General features: G+C 49.2%; 1 protein-coding gene across 3 annotated transcripts in view; it reads left to right on the top strand.

The window, feature by feature from the left end:
- Rbm20 (RNA binding motif protein 20) overlaps positions 1 to 17,875 on the top strand; it is a 205,513-nt gene extending 187,638 nt beyond the window's left edge. For all 3 annotated transcript variants that reach the window (XM_052761009.1, XM_052761008.1, XM_052761010.1), the window contains exons 10-14: positions 153 to 257; positions 1,294 to 1,948; positions 3,603 to 3,737; positions 10,032 to 10,153; positions 14,834 to 17,875. In XM_052761009.1, coding sequence (XP_052616969.1) covers positions 153 to 257; positions 1,294 to 1,948; positions 3,603 to 3,737; positions 10,032 to 10,153; positions 14,834 to 14,944 — 1,128 coding nt within the window. In that variant the 3' untranslated portion in view covers positions 14,945 to 17,875. The remainder of the gene's footprint in view (positions 1 to 152; positions 258 to 1,293; positions 1,949 to 3,602; positions 3,738 to 10,031; positions 10,154 to 14,833) is intronic.
- Positions 17,876 to 19,656: the final 1,781 nt, after the last annotated feature.

Raw genomic sequence — 19,656 nt, 5'->3', positions numbered from 1 at the left:
TGAGTGAGCAACTCCTATCTGAGCCTCAGTTTCCCTAGCACTGTGAGGGATCAGGGGAGAAGCATGTAGACCTGCCTCTCTTTCTGTATTCCCTCTTTCTCCTGCCTCTCTGCTCACTCTTGGTCGTGTTTGCTCTGTTTTTCCCTTGTCAGGCTGGAATTGAGGAACAGGAAGGCATGGAAGAAAGCCCCCCATCAGTGGGCGGACAGCAGGAAGGGGCAGAGTCCTCTGACGCAGAAAACACAAGGACAAAGAAGGTAAATTTGTCCCCGTCTTGTGGGTGATGTCACATCTTAGCATCAGGGACTCAGTTACAGGAGTCAGTTCTGCCTGGCAGTGGTTACGTGGAATGTGAGCAAGTCTCCACATGTGCTGCCACCGACGGCCTTAGCGCTTCTGGAGGAATGGCTCTGTGGAGGTCTTTAGATGTCTTCACTGGGGAGATCTTCAGCCACATGTCTGGGCTCCGCCTCCCTCTCCAGCAACTTGGCTGTGCTGCTAAAAGAAAACATGCCCAGAAAAGACTCAGGCTTCAGAGCCAGGCTCCCAAAATAGGCAGGTCCCTAGTGAGTCGGGACACAAGTACGCAAGCTGGAGTCCTACTGCGGAAGGCCCAGACCCTGAGATTAACAAGACATATTGTTAATTTTTAAAGACTTTTTATTTAGTTAAAAATCAAAATCCAATTTATTGTCCTCCTGGGTTGGGCTTCCACAGGCAAAACAAATGTCCTTGGGTGATGGCCAGTTTCATGCCTTTCCGGTCAGGGGGAACTACCCTCCTGAATCTGTGCGCCAATCCGTAGGCTGCTGGGAACTCCAAGGGAAAAGTACAGGAGGGCGAGTGTGAGCGTGGAAGTTGCACCTTTGCTGAGAGAGGGGGGTTTGGAGCACATTTGTGAGTGGTCTTTCTTCAGTCACCTTAGTGATGTCCACACATACACAGAAACAGCTCTGATAAGTATGTTGCATTTATAGTTTATTCATTCAAAAATATTTACCGAATACCTATTACATAGCATGGGTAGGGAGCCTTTGTGTCATTTTAAACAGCAGATCAGGCATCAAGGGCTTATTCTGAAGCCTGTGCCAATTTGGACGCTGTCCTAAGGGTAAAGGAGTAAAGTGAGACTTGAGGGGCCCCCATCCCCTAAGTACCCGGTAAATGCTTCCCACAGAGAAGAAAGAATGGACTCGGGTCTTTCTGGCGCAAGGGCTTCTATAGCCAATGTATACAGCTTCTGGGTGAATATTCCTAGTCACCGTCTGATACCCATTCTACATCCTTATACAGGAACAAGATTGGGAGAGCGGAAGTGAGGCCGAGGGGGACAGCTGGTATCCCACAAACATGGAGGAGCTGGTCACAGTGGATGAAGTAGGGGAAGAAGACTTCATCATGGAACCAGACATCCCAGAGCTGGAAGAAATTATGCCCATTGCCCAGAAAGACAAAATCCTCCCTGAAATATGCCCCTGTGTGACAGCCACCTTAGGTTTGGACTTGGCCAAAGATTTCACCAAGCAGGGGGAAACCATAGGGAATGGGGACACAGAAATCAGCTTCACGCTACCCAGACAACTGCCATCTACTTCCACAAGCTGTCCCAATGACACGGACATGGAGATGCCTGGCCTAAATCTGGATGCTGAGCGGAAGCCAGCTGAATGCGCGACAGGCCTCTCACTGGAGGTCTCAGATTGCTGTGAGAAGGAGGCAAGAGGAGCAGAGGGCTCAGATGTGCGTCTGGCCCCCACAGCCCAGCAAATGTCTTCCCTCCAGCCAGCAGATGAGAGGGCCCGGCAGGCCAGCCCTTTTCTCGATGACTGCAAAGCCAAGGGGTCCCCTGAAGATGGGGATCACGAAGTCAGCCCCCTGGAAGAGAAAGCCAGCCCCCCTACTGAAAGCGACCTCCAAGGCCAGGCTTGCCAAGGCGCGCTGACCGAGGGTAACTACCTTCCTTTCCTCCATGGGTGGTTGGGCAGACTGGACCACTGCTTCCCTCAGGACATGTGGGCATGTGCAGACTGGAACAGACATATGGGAACTTTCAACTCACTTTAAAGCTGAGGCAGAAAATCATGTGTAGAAGGAAGCCTCTGAAGGCGGGGCTAGACTGTTAGAGCTCTCAGGCAAATGGGGGGAAGAAATCTGACAGGAGCCACCTGAGTTCTGAGAGGCAGCCTCAGATAGGCTCGATTTCTCTGATTGTGGGGTCCCACATAGGCACAGGCAACTAAGATCAGGCTGAGTTTTCGGTATTTAAAAAGAAAAAAGTTTGGATTCTTTTTGATGGCTTTCTGCCCTTTCCTGAACAGTGGAGACCCCCTGGTAATTACTTCTTTGATGAGGGGGCAGGTGAAAGAAAATCGCAGAGAAGAAGTGGGACTTTGCTAAAGGGCTTGGCTTGCTTCCCTTCTAACTACCTCAGACCTGTTTTTCTCCAGGGTCAGATAGTGAAAGAGGGCTTATTCTAGAAACAAGTCCGCCTCCACCGGAGGTGATGTTGTGTCTATGCTCAGCACTGTGACATCATGAACTAAGGAGTCTAAAATGGGCTAAGCCCCTGGCTTCTCTGCCAGATGGAAACAGATCCATCCAGAGCTGGGAAAGGGGGGTAGGTGGAGGGAGGGTGAGTAGTCCTTAAGACTCTTACAGTGAAAATAACTAGAGATTCACTTTATAGAGAACTTACAGCATGACCAAGGCTGGAGTAAAACCCGTGAAGCAGAAAACACAGGGGCCGGCCGAAAAAAAAAAAAAAATCTCATCCCAGAGCCTTGTGGGTAGCTCAAGCTGGTGGGTGGCCCAGAGGCTTGGGCTTTTCTCCATGTCAAGCTGACCTGAGTGAGCAGTTTTTCACCTGCCGGGATCTGAGTCTCCATGGAAACTGTCTTGATCAGTCTGCTGTTGCTAGAGAAACAGAGGCCTGGCCCATCTAGAGCAAGCATAAATAAAGAGACTGACATTTTCACCTCTATCTGATTGAGCCCCTTTTTGTTTTGTGGTACGGGTCTCAACAAGTGTTGGTCTGGAGGTCTATTAACTTACCCAACACTTGGAGTCCATATTTAATAGTGCTGCTTCACGAGCGTGGGGTGAGAGCAGCATTCTCTTTGTTCAAGCTTGGCGGATGTCAGCCCAATTTCTGCCCTTTAAGGATTCTTCTTTCTGTAGAGAAGGAGTGATACTGATTGGGGGGTAGCGAAGGGTGGATCATCCAAGTGAAGGTATTACCAACCCATCCGCATGTGCCAAGTGCAAAGATGTGCCAAGTTTTATGGCGTGTGGCATTTTTTTGGCAGTGGAAAATGCTCTTAATTATAGCACTTTGGTTCTAATTAGCAGCCCCAGCCTCACGTGATTAGCAGTCCAAGGGACAATTCCCAGTCACACAGTGCAGGGGATAGAATTACAGGAACTCTTGGAGGCCTGCTGTGTGTTTCATTATTTTCTTTCTTTCTTTTTTCTTTTCTTTTTCTTCTTCTTCTTCTTCGTGTATGTGTGTGTGTGTGTGTGTGTGTGTGTGTGTGTGTGTGTGTGTGTGTGTGTGTGTGTGTGGTTTGTCCCCGTCCTCCACCCCACGGGCTCATGTTTTGCAGAGAACTCCAGGTACATGGAACTGAAATCTCTGGATGTGAGATCGCCAGACTTCACCGAAGCAGAGCTGAAGGAACCTCTTTCTTTGCCCTCCTGGGAGCCGGAGGACGTGTTCAGTGAGCTCAGCATTCCTCTAGGTGGGTGAAAGGCACAGGCCTTCCTGAACTGCTCCGGGAAACGGCAGTTCTGAGGTGACGTGGAGGCGCTCGAGGGCTGCTGTCGTCGCTGTCTGAAGGGATGATGCAATAACCCAGATCTGCACGATGGTAGTGTTCTTACAGTTTCAGGCTCCCAGAGCAGACCGAACACCCACAGGACCGAACCGTGACTAGAAAGGCCTGTTTCCCACCAGGGAAGCCCAGGCCTCGTGCAGGCAGGAAGCAGGAGCCCAGCTGCCTCCCAGTTGTGAACTAAAAGGAAGCCCTTGGCTGCCACCTTCCTGTGTGTCCTTGTCCCGTACTGTCCCAGAGCAACGCTGCATGGCTTCTTCTCCCTGAAAGACCTGCTTCTCTGAGGCCACTGAGTAGACTGAAGTTTAGAGGGAGCAGGGAACAGAGACTGGGCCCTTGTCCGTCTGTTCATGGATGTTCTTGTGTCTGCAGACAAGCCTTGCCCTCCTGAGCCTTAGTCTCCTCATCCACAGAAGGGGCTGACCAGTGGGTGGGGTTTTAATTATGAAAGTATGGTAGGTATACACTAGTGAGTGTGGCAGGGCTGTACACTAGTGAGTAGGGCAGTGGTGTACACTAGTGAGTATGGAGGTGGTGTACACTAGTGAGTGTGGCAGTGGTGTACACTGATGAGTAGAGCAGTGGTGTACACTGGTGAGTAGGGCAGTGGTGTACACTAGTGAGTGTGGCAGTGCTGTACATTAGTGAGTAGGGCAGTGCTGTATACTAGTGAGTAGGGCAGTGGTGTGTGGTGTACACTGGTGAGTAGGGCGGTGGTGTACACTGGTGAGTAGGGCGGTGGTGTACACTGGTGAGTAGGGCGGTGGTTACACTAGTGAGTAGGGCAGTGGTTACACTAGTGAATAGGACAGTGGTTACACTAGTGAGTAGGACAGTGGTTACACTAGTGAATAGGACAGTGGTTACACTAGTGAGTAGGACAGTGGTTACACTAGTGAATAGGACAGTGGTTACACTAGTGAGTAGGGCGGTGGTGTACACTGGTGAGTATCTCCTGGACTGAGGCTGCGATCTCTGCGTTGGCTCTGAGAGATTAGAAACTGAAGGGTGAAGGAGGAGCAGCTTTTCAGAGCGGATGCTTGGGGAAGTGTCACGAGGACATTCCAGAAACCGACAGCCGTGCAACGCGGTGACCCAGGGAAGACACCAGTGTGGAGGCTTGACCTTTCTTCCCATCCATGTGTCTCTGTTATTTTTCTTCTGTTTCTGTAACATGTCACTTCTGTAGAACTAGATTGAAAAATGACAAATCTTGTTCTTAGAAAACTTGCTGCATAGTATCTCTCAAAACAAAATTTACATATGTATAGTGTGTGTGCGTGTGTGTGTGCGTGTGTGTGTGTGTGTGTGTGTGTGTGTGTGTGTGTGTGTGCGCGCGCGTGTGTGCGCGTGTACCCATGCAGGTGATATAGAGTCCGGAGGGAGGTATCAGATGGACCCTCTTTTAGCTTTTCTCACCTTATTCCCTTGTGACAGGCGCTCCCCTCACTGCTTTGGCCTTGGCAGGCCAACGCCCGGGATCTGCCTCTCTCTGTCCCCAGTGCTGAGGTTTCCGGACAGTGCAGCTACGCTTGGATTTTTATATGAATGCCAGGGATTAGAACTCAGGTCCTCACGCAAGCACTCTCACCACGGATCCCTCTCCTTAGAATGAATCACAATGCTCTCAGGCACTGTAACTCCAGACACGATGCTGCAGAACCTGCCTTTCAGAGGCTTCAGCTCGTCCATGGAGTCATGCATTCGGCAAACCCTGGCTGGATCACGCGGTGCTGCTGGATCACGCGGTGCGGTGCCTTGCACCCTGAGGGAACTGAGAGAGGAGCAAATCTCAAGCAGGAACTTGAAATCAAGTGACAGCAAAAATTAAGAGTGACTCCGGCTTCCTTGCCCATGTCTTTTCCTTATTGCTTTCCACTACAGGAAGGGTGAAAGCTTATTATAACAATTAAAAAACAAAGACCATGTCAAGTCAGTACTGGTCTTAACTGTCCCTCCCCAGCCTCAGAGGTGGTTGCTGTCATGCTCAATGATTTTTCTCCCGTACACTCCATGCTCTCTAGCAGCAGGTCTTAGAGATCTCTTCCCATCGGTACACAGAGAGCACTCTCTTTTGAACCACTGCGAACACCCCATCCTGAAATCTGCACCATTAGTTGCTGATCCTTTACGGGTGAACACCTAAGTAGTTTCCTGTTTGTTTGTTTTTCCATGGTGAACATGTGGTAACAGCTAAGCTTTATTTACTGTCCTTGGTCACCACTCAGTTTTGTTAGTGCTCTGTACGCATTATTGAGCACTCTCCAAACATGGACGAAGCAGGCGATAGTTGAAATCCCTGCTTCACAGGTAGGGAATCCGAGATGCAGTCACAGGGCTCCTGGGTGGGAAGGGCTGGTGTTAGGATTCAGATTCTAGGAGTGTGTCCTTGGCCTCTGTCCTCTGCTGCTGTCCACGGGTGCTCTGTGGTTCCCTTTGTGCACATGCCAGCGTTTCTGTGGGACGGGATGCTAGCCAAGCCTGGGTGCGTTGTGGGCCGTGTAGATTTGCATTGAAAATGTTATAATTGCTACTAAATTGCACTCCAAAAAGAGGATAACAGCCTTCAGGGCCACCTCCAGGGAGAACTCCCATTCCCTACTTCAGGTTTTAATCTCTGCCAACCTGTTAGGAGGAAAATGGTATCTGATTTTGTTTTTATAAAGGGCTATATTGGAGTGTAATTGGCATACAATGAAGGACACATATTTAAAGAGCGTGGTTTGTCTGTTTTGACATACGTATGCACCTGTACTGCTTTATGGATTTGGATATACCACACTCTGTCTACCTGGTGATGGGCATTGAAGTTGCTTCCCGCTTGAGCTATTACAGATCATCTTCATTAGACCAGAAAGTCCATAGCTCATTGGTCTCCACACTCCCACGCCCTCCAGGAAGGGATGCTACTGTGTTCTGTTTGACAGGAGGAGAGATCAAAGAGCTTTCTCAAGATCGCACATCTAGTTCAGGAACCTTGGATGTCTGATCCCTAGCCAGGCTGCCAGCTGCCCTTCAGTTCAGGAACAGTAAAGGAAAGGCCATTTCTGTGCTGAAGAGCACAGACTGCGGCCTCTTATTCCAGGGTTCAAATTACATCTCTGCATTTTGATGGCTGGGTGATAAATAGCAACTTATTTAACCTCTTTGCTTTGAGCTCGTTGTCTCTATGAACCTAGTAAAAGAAGTCTCCCTGTAGACTTATTTTAAGGAAGAAATGAATGTAGGGCCAGCCATCGTGCCTTCCAGTAACAGGACTTTAGGAAGGTCTGATGGATTGTTTGGAATTACTTCTCCATGGGGCTGTAACCCATTACACTCCAGGATTGGTCACTACTGCAGAGAGATTTCTAGAAACATGAGAGACAGCATTCCGGTCCCTGTGGAGAGCACAGAGGTGAAATACAGGATGCAAGGACAGGGCACCCCACTGGGAGAGTGGCGAGGTCAATCTTGTTGTCAGGGACTGGGGGTGTTCATGGCTAGAGAAGGGCACTTGTGATTCAGGCCAGCACTCTGTGACTCCAGGCAGTGTGAGCCTGCCAAGGCCTGCTCTTACTATAACCAAACAGCACCGCTGGCAAAGGTGAGCGTCCCCTCTTTCCAGCACGGGCTTTACTAGGATGACAGAGTCATAATTATCCATGCCAGGAGCTATTATTAGGAGGCAAATGCGGCTTTAATGACAGCACTTAATAAAGCCTGCAGGAATGGGGCACTCGGCGGCTCCTGATCTCACCATGGCTATGGCAGGGTTTCTTGGTACCACCGCTCTCTGGTCCCTACGTTTGGGCATCCTAAGGGAGTGGTGGCAGGCACTGTGGTGTCCTCACAGCTCCTGGCTTGTACTGTCCTTTGAGGAGCCTCTGCCTCCACTCCTCCTTCCCTACTGCTGTCTTTTGATTACTGCGATTGGCCCAACCCACTGGGCAGGGCCTGGGAAGAAGGTTACAGCCAAGCCATGGAAGTGGTTCTCCGGGCAGCCTTGGGAAAGGCTGGAGAGTAGGTGAAGCCCAGTGCTCGGATGCTCGGTTTCTGTGTTCCTAAACTAATGGGTTTTTTTTCTGAGCACCACACAAAGTGACAGGTGTGTGTCATCCATCATTCTTCCTAGCTTACAGACAACTCATTTCAGAGAAGTCCAGCAGTGCCTCTGAGGTCACAGCATAAATAAGAGGGCTTGCCTGTCTGACCCTAATGCCATTTTCCTGCACTGTTACTATTGCTTCCAAGCCTTTTGGTTTTGGTTTTGGCGGTGTGGTAGGGGACTTTGCTCAAGGGAAATCTCACACATAACCCCACAGGTGGTAGCTGTAACCCTCTGGTTGAAAGGAGCCATGGCTGCACAATGTGGCTCCTGCCTCAGTTTCTGTGGACTCACCTGAGGTGGTTCTACTTCTCCTGGGGTCCCCAGGTCAGGGGTGAGGAGTCCATGGTCTGGTTTACACAGCCCAGCTGCACCCTGCTGCCCGTAGGATGTGGGACAGGATGGAAGGCGGGGCTCTGACTAAGTTCTTTCCTAGCAGCTTTTCTCTTGGGTTCTGTGTCTCTGATGCTCCTGGGGAGGAGCAGCCAGCACGCAACTATTTTGTGACAACAGAAGAAAGAGGTGCTGGGCCTTGTTTGATGCCCATTTGCCAGCAGCAGCAGCCTCAGCTTGGTCTCCAACCTCTAATCCCCCCAGCCCCCTCCCCCACCTAGTGGGGCCACGTGTCCATCCTCTGCATAGAGGGTAAGAGCAGAGGGTGAAGGAGAAGGACATTCAGCCCCTTGGGACAGCTAGGCTGAGTGACACCCTCTCACTTCGGGGATTGTGGCTGAATGCTGAGGGCTCTGCAGACAGCAGGCGGACAGGGCACAGTAGAGGGACAGCAGAGGGACAGTTCCAAGCTGCAGTGTGGAGCTCTGGGCTGGCAGGCTGCAAGCAGTGCTCCTGGGCTTCCTCGCTTCTCCTGTCCTCCCTCAGACTACTGCTTCCCACTAATAAATTTATTATTATTATTATTATTATTATTATTATTATTATTATTATTGAGATGTAAAAGAAAGTTCTATTTACAAGTTCAGGGTCTCCTGTGTACTGAGCACAAAGTGGAGGAAGAGGAGGCGGGCTGTGGTTAGGAGGTTCAGGGCGCTGAGGAATGGGTACCTTGTCCTCTTCCCTATGGAGGGTGCCACATTGCTTTTCTCCTTTCAACCTGGTTCCCCAGACTGTCCCAGCCGAGGAAGTGGGAGCAGCCCCCTCCCTCAGCTGCTGTGTTCTGCTCACACAGGGAAGACTTGCATCCAGCATGTAGGACCTGAGTACCCTAGGCTTAGTTCCTAGTGCTCAGGAGGCCAATGCAAGTGCATCTCTGTGAGTTTGAGGCCAGCCTGGTCTACGACAAATCACATGGGAAAACATGTTTGCATTAGAGTGAGTGGGTAAATTTTCCTCTTCTATTTAGTTTTATTTTTCTTTAATAAAAATGATCCTAAAACAAACCTCAAAATACTGAGAATTTTCCTATACTCTTGGTCCCAAATGCAGAGAGGGGGACCAACATGAAGTCCTTAGACAAGTAGAGAGGCCTCCTCCTCACAGGCGGGTTCATGGACTCAGACACGAAAGGCAGGACACTGAGCAATCATTGCTGTGTGCCCCCTGCCCTGCGTGCAGCATGCCCTGACGTTCACAACCACCTGTGAGTGGAGTAGGCACTTGCTCTCCATGGCTGTGATGCAAATGTGGACAATGAGGTGAAGCTTGGAGGAGCTGGTAACGCCAAGCTATGGGAAATACCCATAGCTTCAGCTATGGGTATTTCCATTCCTCTGCTGTCCCTCTACTGTGCCCTGTCCGCCTGCTGTCTGCAGAGCCCTCAGCATTCAGCCACAATCCCCGAAGTGAGAGGGTGTCACTCAGCCTAGCTGTCCCAAGGGGCTGAATGTCCTTCTCCTTCACCCTCTGCTCTTACCCTCTATGCAGAGGATGGACACGTGGCCCCACTAGGTGGGGGAGGGGGCTGGGGGGATTAGAGGTTGGAGACCAAGCTGAGGCTGCTGCTGCTGGCAAATGGGCATCAAACAAGGCCCAGCACCTCTTTCTTCTGTTGTCACAAAATAGTTGCGTGCTGGCTGCTCCTCCCCAGCAGATGAGGCGGGGCCATGGCGTCCCCACCACTTTCCTAACGCTGCCGTCCATTCCCCACCCTTCCCCAGGAGTGGAGTTCGTGGTTCCCAGGACTGGCTTTTATTGCAAGCTGTGTGGTCTGTTCTACACCAGTGAGGAGGCAGCCAAAGTCAGCCACTGTCGCAGTGCTGTCCACTACAGGAACTTACAGGTAACTGTTCGCCTTCCCTGCTGTACACCTTTGTGAGAATTCCCAGTCTCCCTTCACAAGCCAGCACCCAGAAGTCTTGGGCCTCACTTACTTCTGACTTGAACTCTCATCTTCAAGGCCACAGGGACTTGCTATTCCCCAAGCGTACCTTTTAGGCATGCTCCTGTAAACTGATACTTCCTCCCACCACGTGGAGAACAGCTGACTACCAGGCTGTCCCACAGAATGGCTTCATCCTAAGGCTGCTCAGAGCATCAACTCTGCTTTAGTACTTACAGCACCCCAGTGGCCTTTTAAACACTGGCCACCCCAGCTAGATGGAGAATCCAGCTCTGCTGGTCTTCTCCTGACACACGGTACAGCTAGCTCTCTCAGCCAGGCCTGGGTGCTTCAGCTATGGGTATTTCCATTTCTCTTCCTCCGTGCAGATAACCTGTTTTACTGGAATGAAAAACCACAGTTTTGCCCCATTTAAATGTTCAGATAGCACAACAAAGGATTGTCACAGGCTGCAGCGCATACATGCAGAACTGTTCTAGGCACTGTGGATACAACAGCAACAAATCCAGACAAATCACTTGTAGGTTCCAGTTGAGCATGGGAGACCAGGGGTAAGGGAAATAACTAAGCAATGCACTATGTTAAAATGTCGCTTATAAAATGTCCTGAACTCTACATTTCATCCAATCTAAGATGCCTTTATTAGTAAATACCATTTTTTCTTTGGGGACTGGGCCTTTAAATATGCTATCACATACTCTGTGCCCGAGCCACACCCTCAGCCTGATAGTTTAACACCAACTGGGAAAAGCAGTACGGCAAATGGAGCAAGAGATTGCTGACTGCAAGATGCAATTTTATTTCAGAGATGTTAACGGGTTTTCAAAAGCATCTTACAGTCAGTGAGCATGTTAGTATTTGGCATTCTGCAAGGCCCCCAACAGAAGCCCCATCTGAGATGGCTGTGGCAGAGGCTCCTGGCTCCCTGACAGGGACACCAGGGGAACTTGAACTGATGTTGGACTGTGTGAGGAGCTGAGGCCATGTCTATACCTAATGCGAACGTAGCTTTCATGATAAAAGTCCTGGCACAGGCTGGGTTTTACATGTATTTCATTTGCAGGGGTGTGGTTGAGGGGCTGAGTGCTTCAAGGCAGCTGCATTTTTACTGTCAACCAAAGTTGAGAGGCAAGGAGGAGGATCCAGGCAGTCAAATGCTTGCCATGTACCTGCGTTTGGCTCCTTGGTACTCACATAAAAGCTGGGCAAGGTGATGCACGCCTATAATCCTAGCACTGGGGAGGCAGAGACAGGAAGATCTCTGGAGCTCACTGGCCAGGTAGTCTAGCCAGACTGGTGAGCTCCAGGTCAGTGAGAGAAATGCCTCAAAACATAAGGAGGAAGAGACTTAATATCAACATCTGGCTTCCGTACACACACACACACACACACACACACACACACACACACACATCTATACCTATATACACATATGTACACACACATACACACATACATACATGAACATAATACACTCACACACACATATATATACATACACACGCACACATATCATACATGCATGCACATACATACACTCACATATATACACACACATATACATACACACATATATAGGTACACACATATACACACACTATATATGCACACACATACACACACACACACACACACACACACACACACACACATGAATGTATAGACACATGAACACCACACACAAAATGAATAACCAGAGTTTGAGCCACATGGCTCAACCCAAGATGTGCCTGGGGTGTCGCTGCCCTAGTTTTAGGCCAGGTATTCCTCTCATAGGTAATTTTTTAGAGTGACTGATCTGATGGTTTGTTTTTTTAAGATAGTGTGTGTTATTTTTTACATTTATTTATTTAGTCCTGAAGGTAGGAACACACATACATAGCGTATATGTGGAGGTCAGAGGACAGCTTGCGGGAACTGATTGTTTCCTTCCACCGTTTGAGTTCCGGGAATCAAGCTCAGGTCCACGGGCCTGGAGGCACGCCCCGTCTCCCACTGAGACATTTTGCTGGACCAAATCTGGTGGTCCATAGGCAAGAATGTGAACTGGAGTTGCCTGGAGTTTTGGAGTACATGCTCTAGGTCACGTACTGGGGGCGGCAGTAGCATGTCATTCAAGAATGTTCTTGAAATGATTAATGTGGACATCTAGTTAGGAATCTTGGTTTGCTTTATCACGGAGGAACCTGAAATTCAGAGAAAAAGCTGTAAGATTCGCTCCAGGCTGTGCTTAGAGGAGCTCCTGGGCCTTGGCCCGGGTCACTTGATTCTCTGTCACTCCTTTTTTTTTTACTCCACTAAGTTCCTCTTCAAAACACGCCTGTGACGTCCTGATCTGGCTTCCCACATGTAAGAGATGGTCTTTGGCTGGGCCCAAACAGGTCATTTACGCCTCTTGATTTCCCTCTAGGGAGCAGCTGTTCTGAGCACTGCAGACATGTGTCCTGTCCCTCCTGGGGAGGACAGGGAATGGTGGCCTGCTTTGACTAGGGCAGGGACTTGAGACTGAGCACAGCAGAGCTCCTCCGGGAAAGTCATCCATAGACTTCCTCATTCTCTTTCGGCCGTTTGCAAGCTGGAAGGGTCCTGGGGTAACCTGGTACTGATTTCCCGTTGAGTTAGCTGGCATCTTTTTAAAATGCATCGTCTTTGAGCCCTACACTCCCCCTGCTTTCCTATTTGTTCTAGTGTGGACCCAGGAATCTTCTTTTCTAAAATTTTATGGTGCTAAAGATCAAACCTAGGGCTTCGAACACACTAGACAAATACCACTGAGCCACATACCAAGGCCGAGAATCTTTCTTTTAACAGTCTTTCTGTGAATGTTGAGTTCCTCAGTATGAGAATCTTTGGTCTTTTCTTGGTGGAATTGTATCGCCCCCAAGGAGACCCAGAGTTCAAACTCTCCCCAAGAGAGTTAAGAATTCAGACGCTGCCTTTGTTCCAGGGCAGTGATCTGCATGGTTTTCAGGGCCTCTAGGGCCAGACTCCAGACTGCCCCCCATTCCCACAGCAGGCCAGCACCACCCCTGTGGTCCCCGGATACAATGGGTGTAGACATGGCCTCAGTTCCTCATACTGTCCAATCTGAGTTCAGGTTTCTCTGGTGTACCTGTCAGGGAGCCAGGAGTCTCTGCCCCAGCCGTCTCCGATGGGGCTTCTGTCAGGGCCTTGGCAGAGTGCCTCTGCCTCTGTCTCCTTTCCCACTTCATGCCAAACTGCACGTTTGTGAAAAGTGAAGAATTGCGACCCACATAGCAGGTGCTGGCTGACTCAAGTCAGGCAACTCATCAGGATGCCTTGAGTGGGGGCTCAGGGATGCCCTGGGAGGCAGGAGCAGCGGAAGGTGCCTCAGTACAGCTTCCAGAATTCTGCTGTGCCACTGCTGGTCAGGGCTCTATGTGAACCCCCGGGGAGTGGTCTGGCACAGCCAGCATAGGCCTTACTGGGCATGAACGTGGTTGCAAGCCGCAAAGAACACACACATATGCAGGGTACGCATCCACTCAGTAGTCTTGAATCTGGCAGAGGAGAAGATGGGGCTCTCCAGCAGCAGCCTCGCCCACAGGCATCTGCTAGGGGTCCGGCTCCAAGTCAGACTGTGCCCACCTCCAAAAGCTAGAGTTCCATGGCAGGTGGAGGGTGAGGGAGATGCCATTGCTCTCACTTAACAGATGAGTTGTCTGCGGGGGTGGGGGAAAGATTAGGGACTCTCCCAGTCCTACAGAAGGTTCAGCTCATGAGAAAGTCTGACATTCTTGAGTATTTACCGTGTGCCAGGCATTATGCTGAGTGCTTTGTGAGGCATTTGTCGGTTTTCCACTTATAGCAAACACTGCCCCGCTCCCTGACTGCTCTCCAGGTTGCCATGGTTACCCTCACTTCACAGATGTTAGGGACATTCAGTCGCTTGCCTGCAGAGAGTGTGGATTTGAACCCAGGACATCTCTTAGCTGAGACTGCACACTTGACCACTGAACTGGACCTGACCTTTATAATTACCAGTCAAGTGCTGTCTACACTGTTCTTGCTGCTCCAATGCAGTCAGGCCTTCCCTCATCTGCACTTACAGAGCTGATCCCAGATATCTGGAACACAGACCAGCCCCATCTGGCTTAGTGGCCATGGCCAATCACAGCTCTGAGTGCTTCTAGCTTTGTGGAGGCAAGCACTCACTAGAGAGAGGATATGCTATTTTCAGTCCACTAAGGGGGCCCGAGGCCTTCCCCCACAGGACTGTTGAGAATCTCTGATGTCACCGCGGGCCAGTCCTGGACTTCTGCCACCCTCTACAATCTCTCCTTCTGCCACTCTCTCTGGAAAACAGGTAGCATTATCACGAGGGTTGAGTTAGTGTAAGCCAGGCGGTTAGCAAGTGCTTGGCAACAAAGAAGAGCGTGGTTGCTATGGTTAGTATCTATCCTTTCTACTTTTCTCACAAGCTACTTACATTGTTTGTAAATATAATGGGGTCCTATTGCCCTAAGATACACTGGAGACGGAAGACGTGGCCCCCATTTGCCACAGTGTTAGAAAAGGGGTCCTACACACACACACACACACACACACACAATGCCACCACTGACATCTCTCTGCCTGTATTGTCTCTCTCCTCCACAGAAGTACTTGTCCCAGCTGGCAGAGGAGGGCCTGAAGGAGACGGAAGGGGCAGGCAGTCCAAGCCCCGAGGACAGCGGGATTGTGCCACACTTTGAGAAGAAAAGACTTTGATATGGCTGCTGCCATGGCCACTGTCTCTGGAAGCTGGATAGGAAGCCTGCTGAACTAGGGCCAGTCTGGCCTCGGGGACAGAACTGAGAGCAGAGAAGAAGGAGAGCCCGGCAGGACACGGTGCTTGACCTTGTTCCCAGAGAGGAGCAAACTCACCCTTCGAAGTCCCGCCCTCCAAGGGTGACCAGCTTCCTGTTTCTTCATTTTTCTCTCTTCCTCTCACCTAGCCCTTCTGTGCCAAAGTTCATTTCCTTTCCATAAAATCCAACTTCTCAGGGACTGTCACTGTGTTCATATTTTTGGTTGGTTATGGTAGGTCAGTCAAGTGAGGCTGGGTCATGCAAGGAAAAAGCTTAACAGAATCCCTGGATTTAGAGAGTCCCTTCAGTGACCCTGAGGTGGTCTTGAGCAATCTGGCTTCTGTGTGTCCCAAGAGTAGGGGAGCTGAGCCAGATTCTTCAGTCTTGAGGGGGATCACCGATGAATCAGTTGGCAGAGGTAGATGTGGTTTCATTAAGGTTTCCTCCAGCTGGGCCCCACCATTATGAAAAGGCTCCTTTTCTCTTTCAGTTTTTGGCTAGTGCTGGGAATTAAACCCAGGACCTTGCACATTCTAAGCAGGTGCTCTCCACTGAGCTATATGCCTAGCCCAGAAGCCCTGGGTCATTGTTTTTCGGCTGATTCTCATGAGGTCCAGGGACTGCCTTGAAGGGTTATCTTGAACTCCTGATCCTCTAGCCTCTACCTCCTGAGTGCTGTGACCATAGGCACTGTGGTGTTGGGAATCAAACCCCGGGCTTCCAGCAAAAAGGCAAACACTCTACCAACTGAGCTATGTGCTCTGCCCTGACACCCCCATTTTCAGAAAGTCGTACATCCTCAGTTATTATAGAAAATCACCAGGCTAAAGCCTTAAAGTAAAATCATATTAATTTTATGGAGCAAAGAAGAACCCAACATTGTAGAAACTCTGGTAGATCAAATCCAAACTTCTTCTTGATTTACAGATGGGTCTGGATTTGTTCTATTCAGGACAGACATTGGGTAGATTACAGTTTACCTCAATTTGAGGTCAGCCACGGCTTCTCCCTAAAGTTAAAGGGGGAAATTGGTGTGGGCCCCGGGTGCATGCCGACTCTGGTGAATCAGCCTAAGTCAGGATCAACGCACTGGCATCTGACCTTGATTCGCCCTTGGTGCCTCTACTCTCAGGTACTCTGTGTTAGAATGATTTGAAAATGATCCCCCATCGAAGGAGAAACTAAAACACTTGTTTTTCTGGGGACTTTTAGGTGGGGGTGGACAGACCGCGTATGCCGATTTGGATGTTAAAATGCTAGGAAGAATGGATCCCTGATTCCCAATGGGGTCAGCACCCCCATCCCATGTGGACTGAAGGGTCTTAATGGAAGGTCTTGGACAAGGGTACTAGAGGACATGAGCTCCACTTGAGCCATAGAGTGGACCCAAGGTCAGAGAGAACCTGATGCTGTCTCCATGAGTGGACATGCCTCCCTTAAGGTTTCCTCCATGTGGATGGTTTACCTGTGTAAGTTGCCTGTCTATGTTCCCAGGTAAAGGCAAGTAGACTGGACAGGGGTCATGTCTTTTCTTCCCCCTTACATTGCCATTCTGTACTCTGCACAAATGGAAGGGGAATGGAGAAATGATGTCGTTCAACACCAACATTTTATTAGTGAAGAAACTGAGGCACAGAAAAGAAATGACCATATGTAAACCTTGAGGCCTGTGGTTCCTGGCCAGGAAAGAACTTTTGGAACCTATGAAAGAGGAGTTAAGGCCACAAGAGGAGGGAGACAGGCCAGTCTGGAAAGGAGTGATGGGAAGTTGAGGCTTCAGGAAGGTGGTATCCAAAGTGTGAAGATTAAATAGTGTGTCTCAGTCCCCACCATTCCCCTGGTGGACTCCCCAGATGATAACCCAGCATTGTGGTCATGACACTGTGGTCATCAGCAAAGTCACTCCCATTTCTCAGAAAAACTTTGACTTCTGGGAACAGCTGTTGGCTACATCCCTAAACCCATAAGCAGCTCCATCAGAGACTAGACCTGCACATTATCAGAGGCTGGACCCTTTATCTTTCAGCAGAATGAGGCAGACCTCACCAACACCGCTGGCTCCTATGCTAGTAGCATTTCTGTGGAAATCCACATGGCCCAGTTCTCAAGCAGTGAGAGGGCTCCCTTGATGGTAAATTGACCTTATGAGCACTCTGGAAAAGGCCCTCCAAAGGGAGGAAGAAAAGGTAGTCTCTACTTTTAGTCACAACCTTCAGTTTAAAGTCATGGATGATTCTATACTTGTGTGTGTATATATGCATATATATTTATTTTTATATAATTCCATTGGCATGGTCCTTGCACTTTTTGTTCCTATGTGTGTTACACGCAATGCAGTAGTAAAAACAAGCAGGAAGATATTGATTTCTTTTTTAAAACTTCTATTCAGTGTTTCACCAATCATTTCAAAATGTCTCTCCCCAAGGTTGCTCATGAACGGTTGCTACCTTGCACAAAAGATTCATTTGCACCCTGAGTGAATGTATGGAAAGCCTGTGTTCTCTTATGCTCACTGTGAGAACCTGGAGGTATCCAGGTTGCATTCGCAGGGGCTTGGGTGAACTTGTTGATATGAACAGCAGCCATCAGTGTTCAGGTTTTCCATTCTTGGACAGTCGGAGGTGGTGATCTGTTAAGAGTATACTTGAACTGGACCAGAGATTGTTTTGTGAACTTTTGAGAGAAATGGGACTGCTAGTTACTTTAAGTTTGAACTCATTAAATATTAGAATTTTTTTGAGTGTCTTATATAAATTGTCATCATTTTTTTCCTGATCTATGTAATTGACCCAAAGTGTTTGTTTTTACAAAAGGAAAAAATGGTTTTTAATAAAGAAAATTTGAAAGCTTCTGAGTGGCTATGTTATGCAGGGGTCCTTCAATATCTGGTCAGGGGCTCATAGCACTCTATGCTAGCATTTGGTCTCCTTTTGACTTTCAAGTGTGTGTCTGTGTGTGTGTGTGTGTGTGTGTGTGTGTGTGTGTGTGTGTGTGTGTGTGTACTTTACCTGTGAGTGTGGTGCACATATATGCAAGTACATGTGGAGGACAGGGGTTGATGTTAGGTATCTTTCTTGAACTCTCTCCACCTTATTTAAATTTCATCCAATTATTTATTGAGTATGTGTCATGGTATTTGTGAAAGTCAGTGTGGTTGGACTTTTCTTTGGGCTGCCAGCTCACAATTAATGACATGAAGACTTATTATTAATTATGAAAGCTTGGCCTTACCTTAGGCTTGTTCCTAAGTAGCTCTTAAATTAACCTGTTTCTATTAATCTACGTGCTGTCACATGGCCCATGGATTACCTCTCCTTCTGTATGTCCTGTTTCCTCTGCTTCCGGCTGGTGACCCCCCCTTTCTTCTTCTCAGGGCTCTCTCTGTCCGGAAGTCCTGCCTATACCTCCTGTCTAGCTTTGACCATTTAGCTTTTTATTAAACCAATCATAGTGACATATCTTTACACAGTGTAATCACATATCTCACAACAAGTCGGAGACACTTTACTGCCAACTTTATCTCCAAAGCTCTCAAATATTTTAAAGGTTTGAGCAGAGACCACAAAACAGCTCCTACTTTGGGCTCTGGTTAGGAAACCAGAGAGGAGGAAGTTTTCAGTAGTATAGGGGGTCTCTGATGACCCTTCTGGAGTCAAGAGGCTTCTCACAAACCTGTAACATTGCCACTCAGTGCTCCCCAACCTTTAGTGACTGAACCCATCTGTCTTGAACCAGGGTCAGGCCATCTTGATGGTAGACAACAAAGATCTGGTGGTCAGTGCTGTCATGGACACTGTCCCAAGCAGAGGTCTACCTTTGTGTAGTTAGCTCTGTGCGCTCCTTGGGTCTGTTTCCATGGGCATAAAAGGAAGTGGTGATATTGATCACTTTCAGGGTTAAGGAGGTTTGCTGGGAAGAGCATCTGGTATGCTTCAAGGTAATAAATCTCCTTTGTTGTTGCAACATGTAATCTGCACCACAACCTTCCACTTTTCACGAGTTGGTTCAAGTGAAGCTATACCAATCTTCTGGGCCTGCTTGGCTAGAGCTTCCAATGGCCTAGAACCTTCTCTGTGCCCTACTTCCTGGTTAGCAGTGTGCTTGAGTCAATGAGGATGGGATGGGCAGCCTGGACCCAGAGGGCAGAGCAGGGCCACCTGTAATTATTGCAGCAGATTACAGATCTACAGAAAATTCCTGTTGAGCCTGTTGTGGCCCCACCCCCACCTCAGTCTCATGATGACCAGCCTGGGGCTGAGCTCAGGCCTCTAGTCCCCAGCAGGGCTGGAGAACATTCTTCCTCACAGCTGCTGTCTGTACCCTAATTGATCAAAGGCAGGAATGGGCCAGAACTTGTTCTTCTTATTCCTGCTTTCAGTCAGGGCCAAGGATGCCTGGGGTGCCCAGTCCCAGGTATCCAGTCCCAGCTTGTTGCTGGATGTGCACAGCTCTGGACAGTATAGTCTATTTACACGCTCTTCCGTGGTTGCCCATGTTTCGGGTAAGACCTCCCTGTGCAGCAGCTGCTTCCCCAAGCCTGGGTGTTCTCACCTGCTCTCTGGTGTCCCCATAGCCTGGGGCTAGTCCCCTTACGTTCAGATCCCACCTTGTGCCCACACCTGCCCTGACTGA

Source organism: Peromyscus californicus, unplaced genomic scaffold (genome assembly GCF_007827085.1).
Source record: "Peromyscus californicus insignis strain IS unplaced genomic scaffold, ASM782708v3 Scaffold_4__1_contigs__length_199733344, whole genome shotgun sequence".
Lineage (NCBI taxonomy): Eukaryota > Metazoa > Chordata > Mammalia > Rodentia > Cricetidae > Peromyscus > Peromyscus californicus.
Note: the sequence above shows the minus strand (reverse complement) of the source record. Positions and strands in the feature narration are given on the sequence as shown.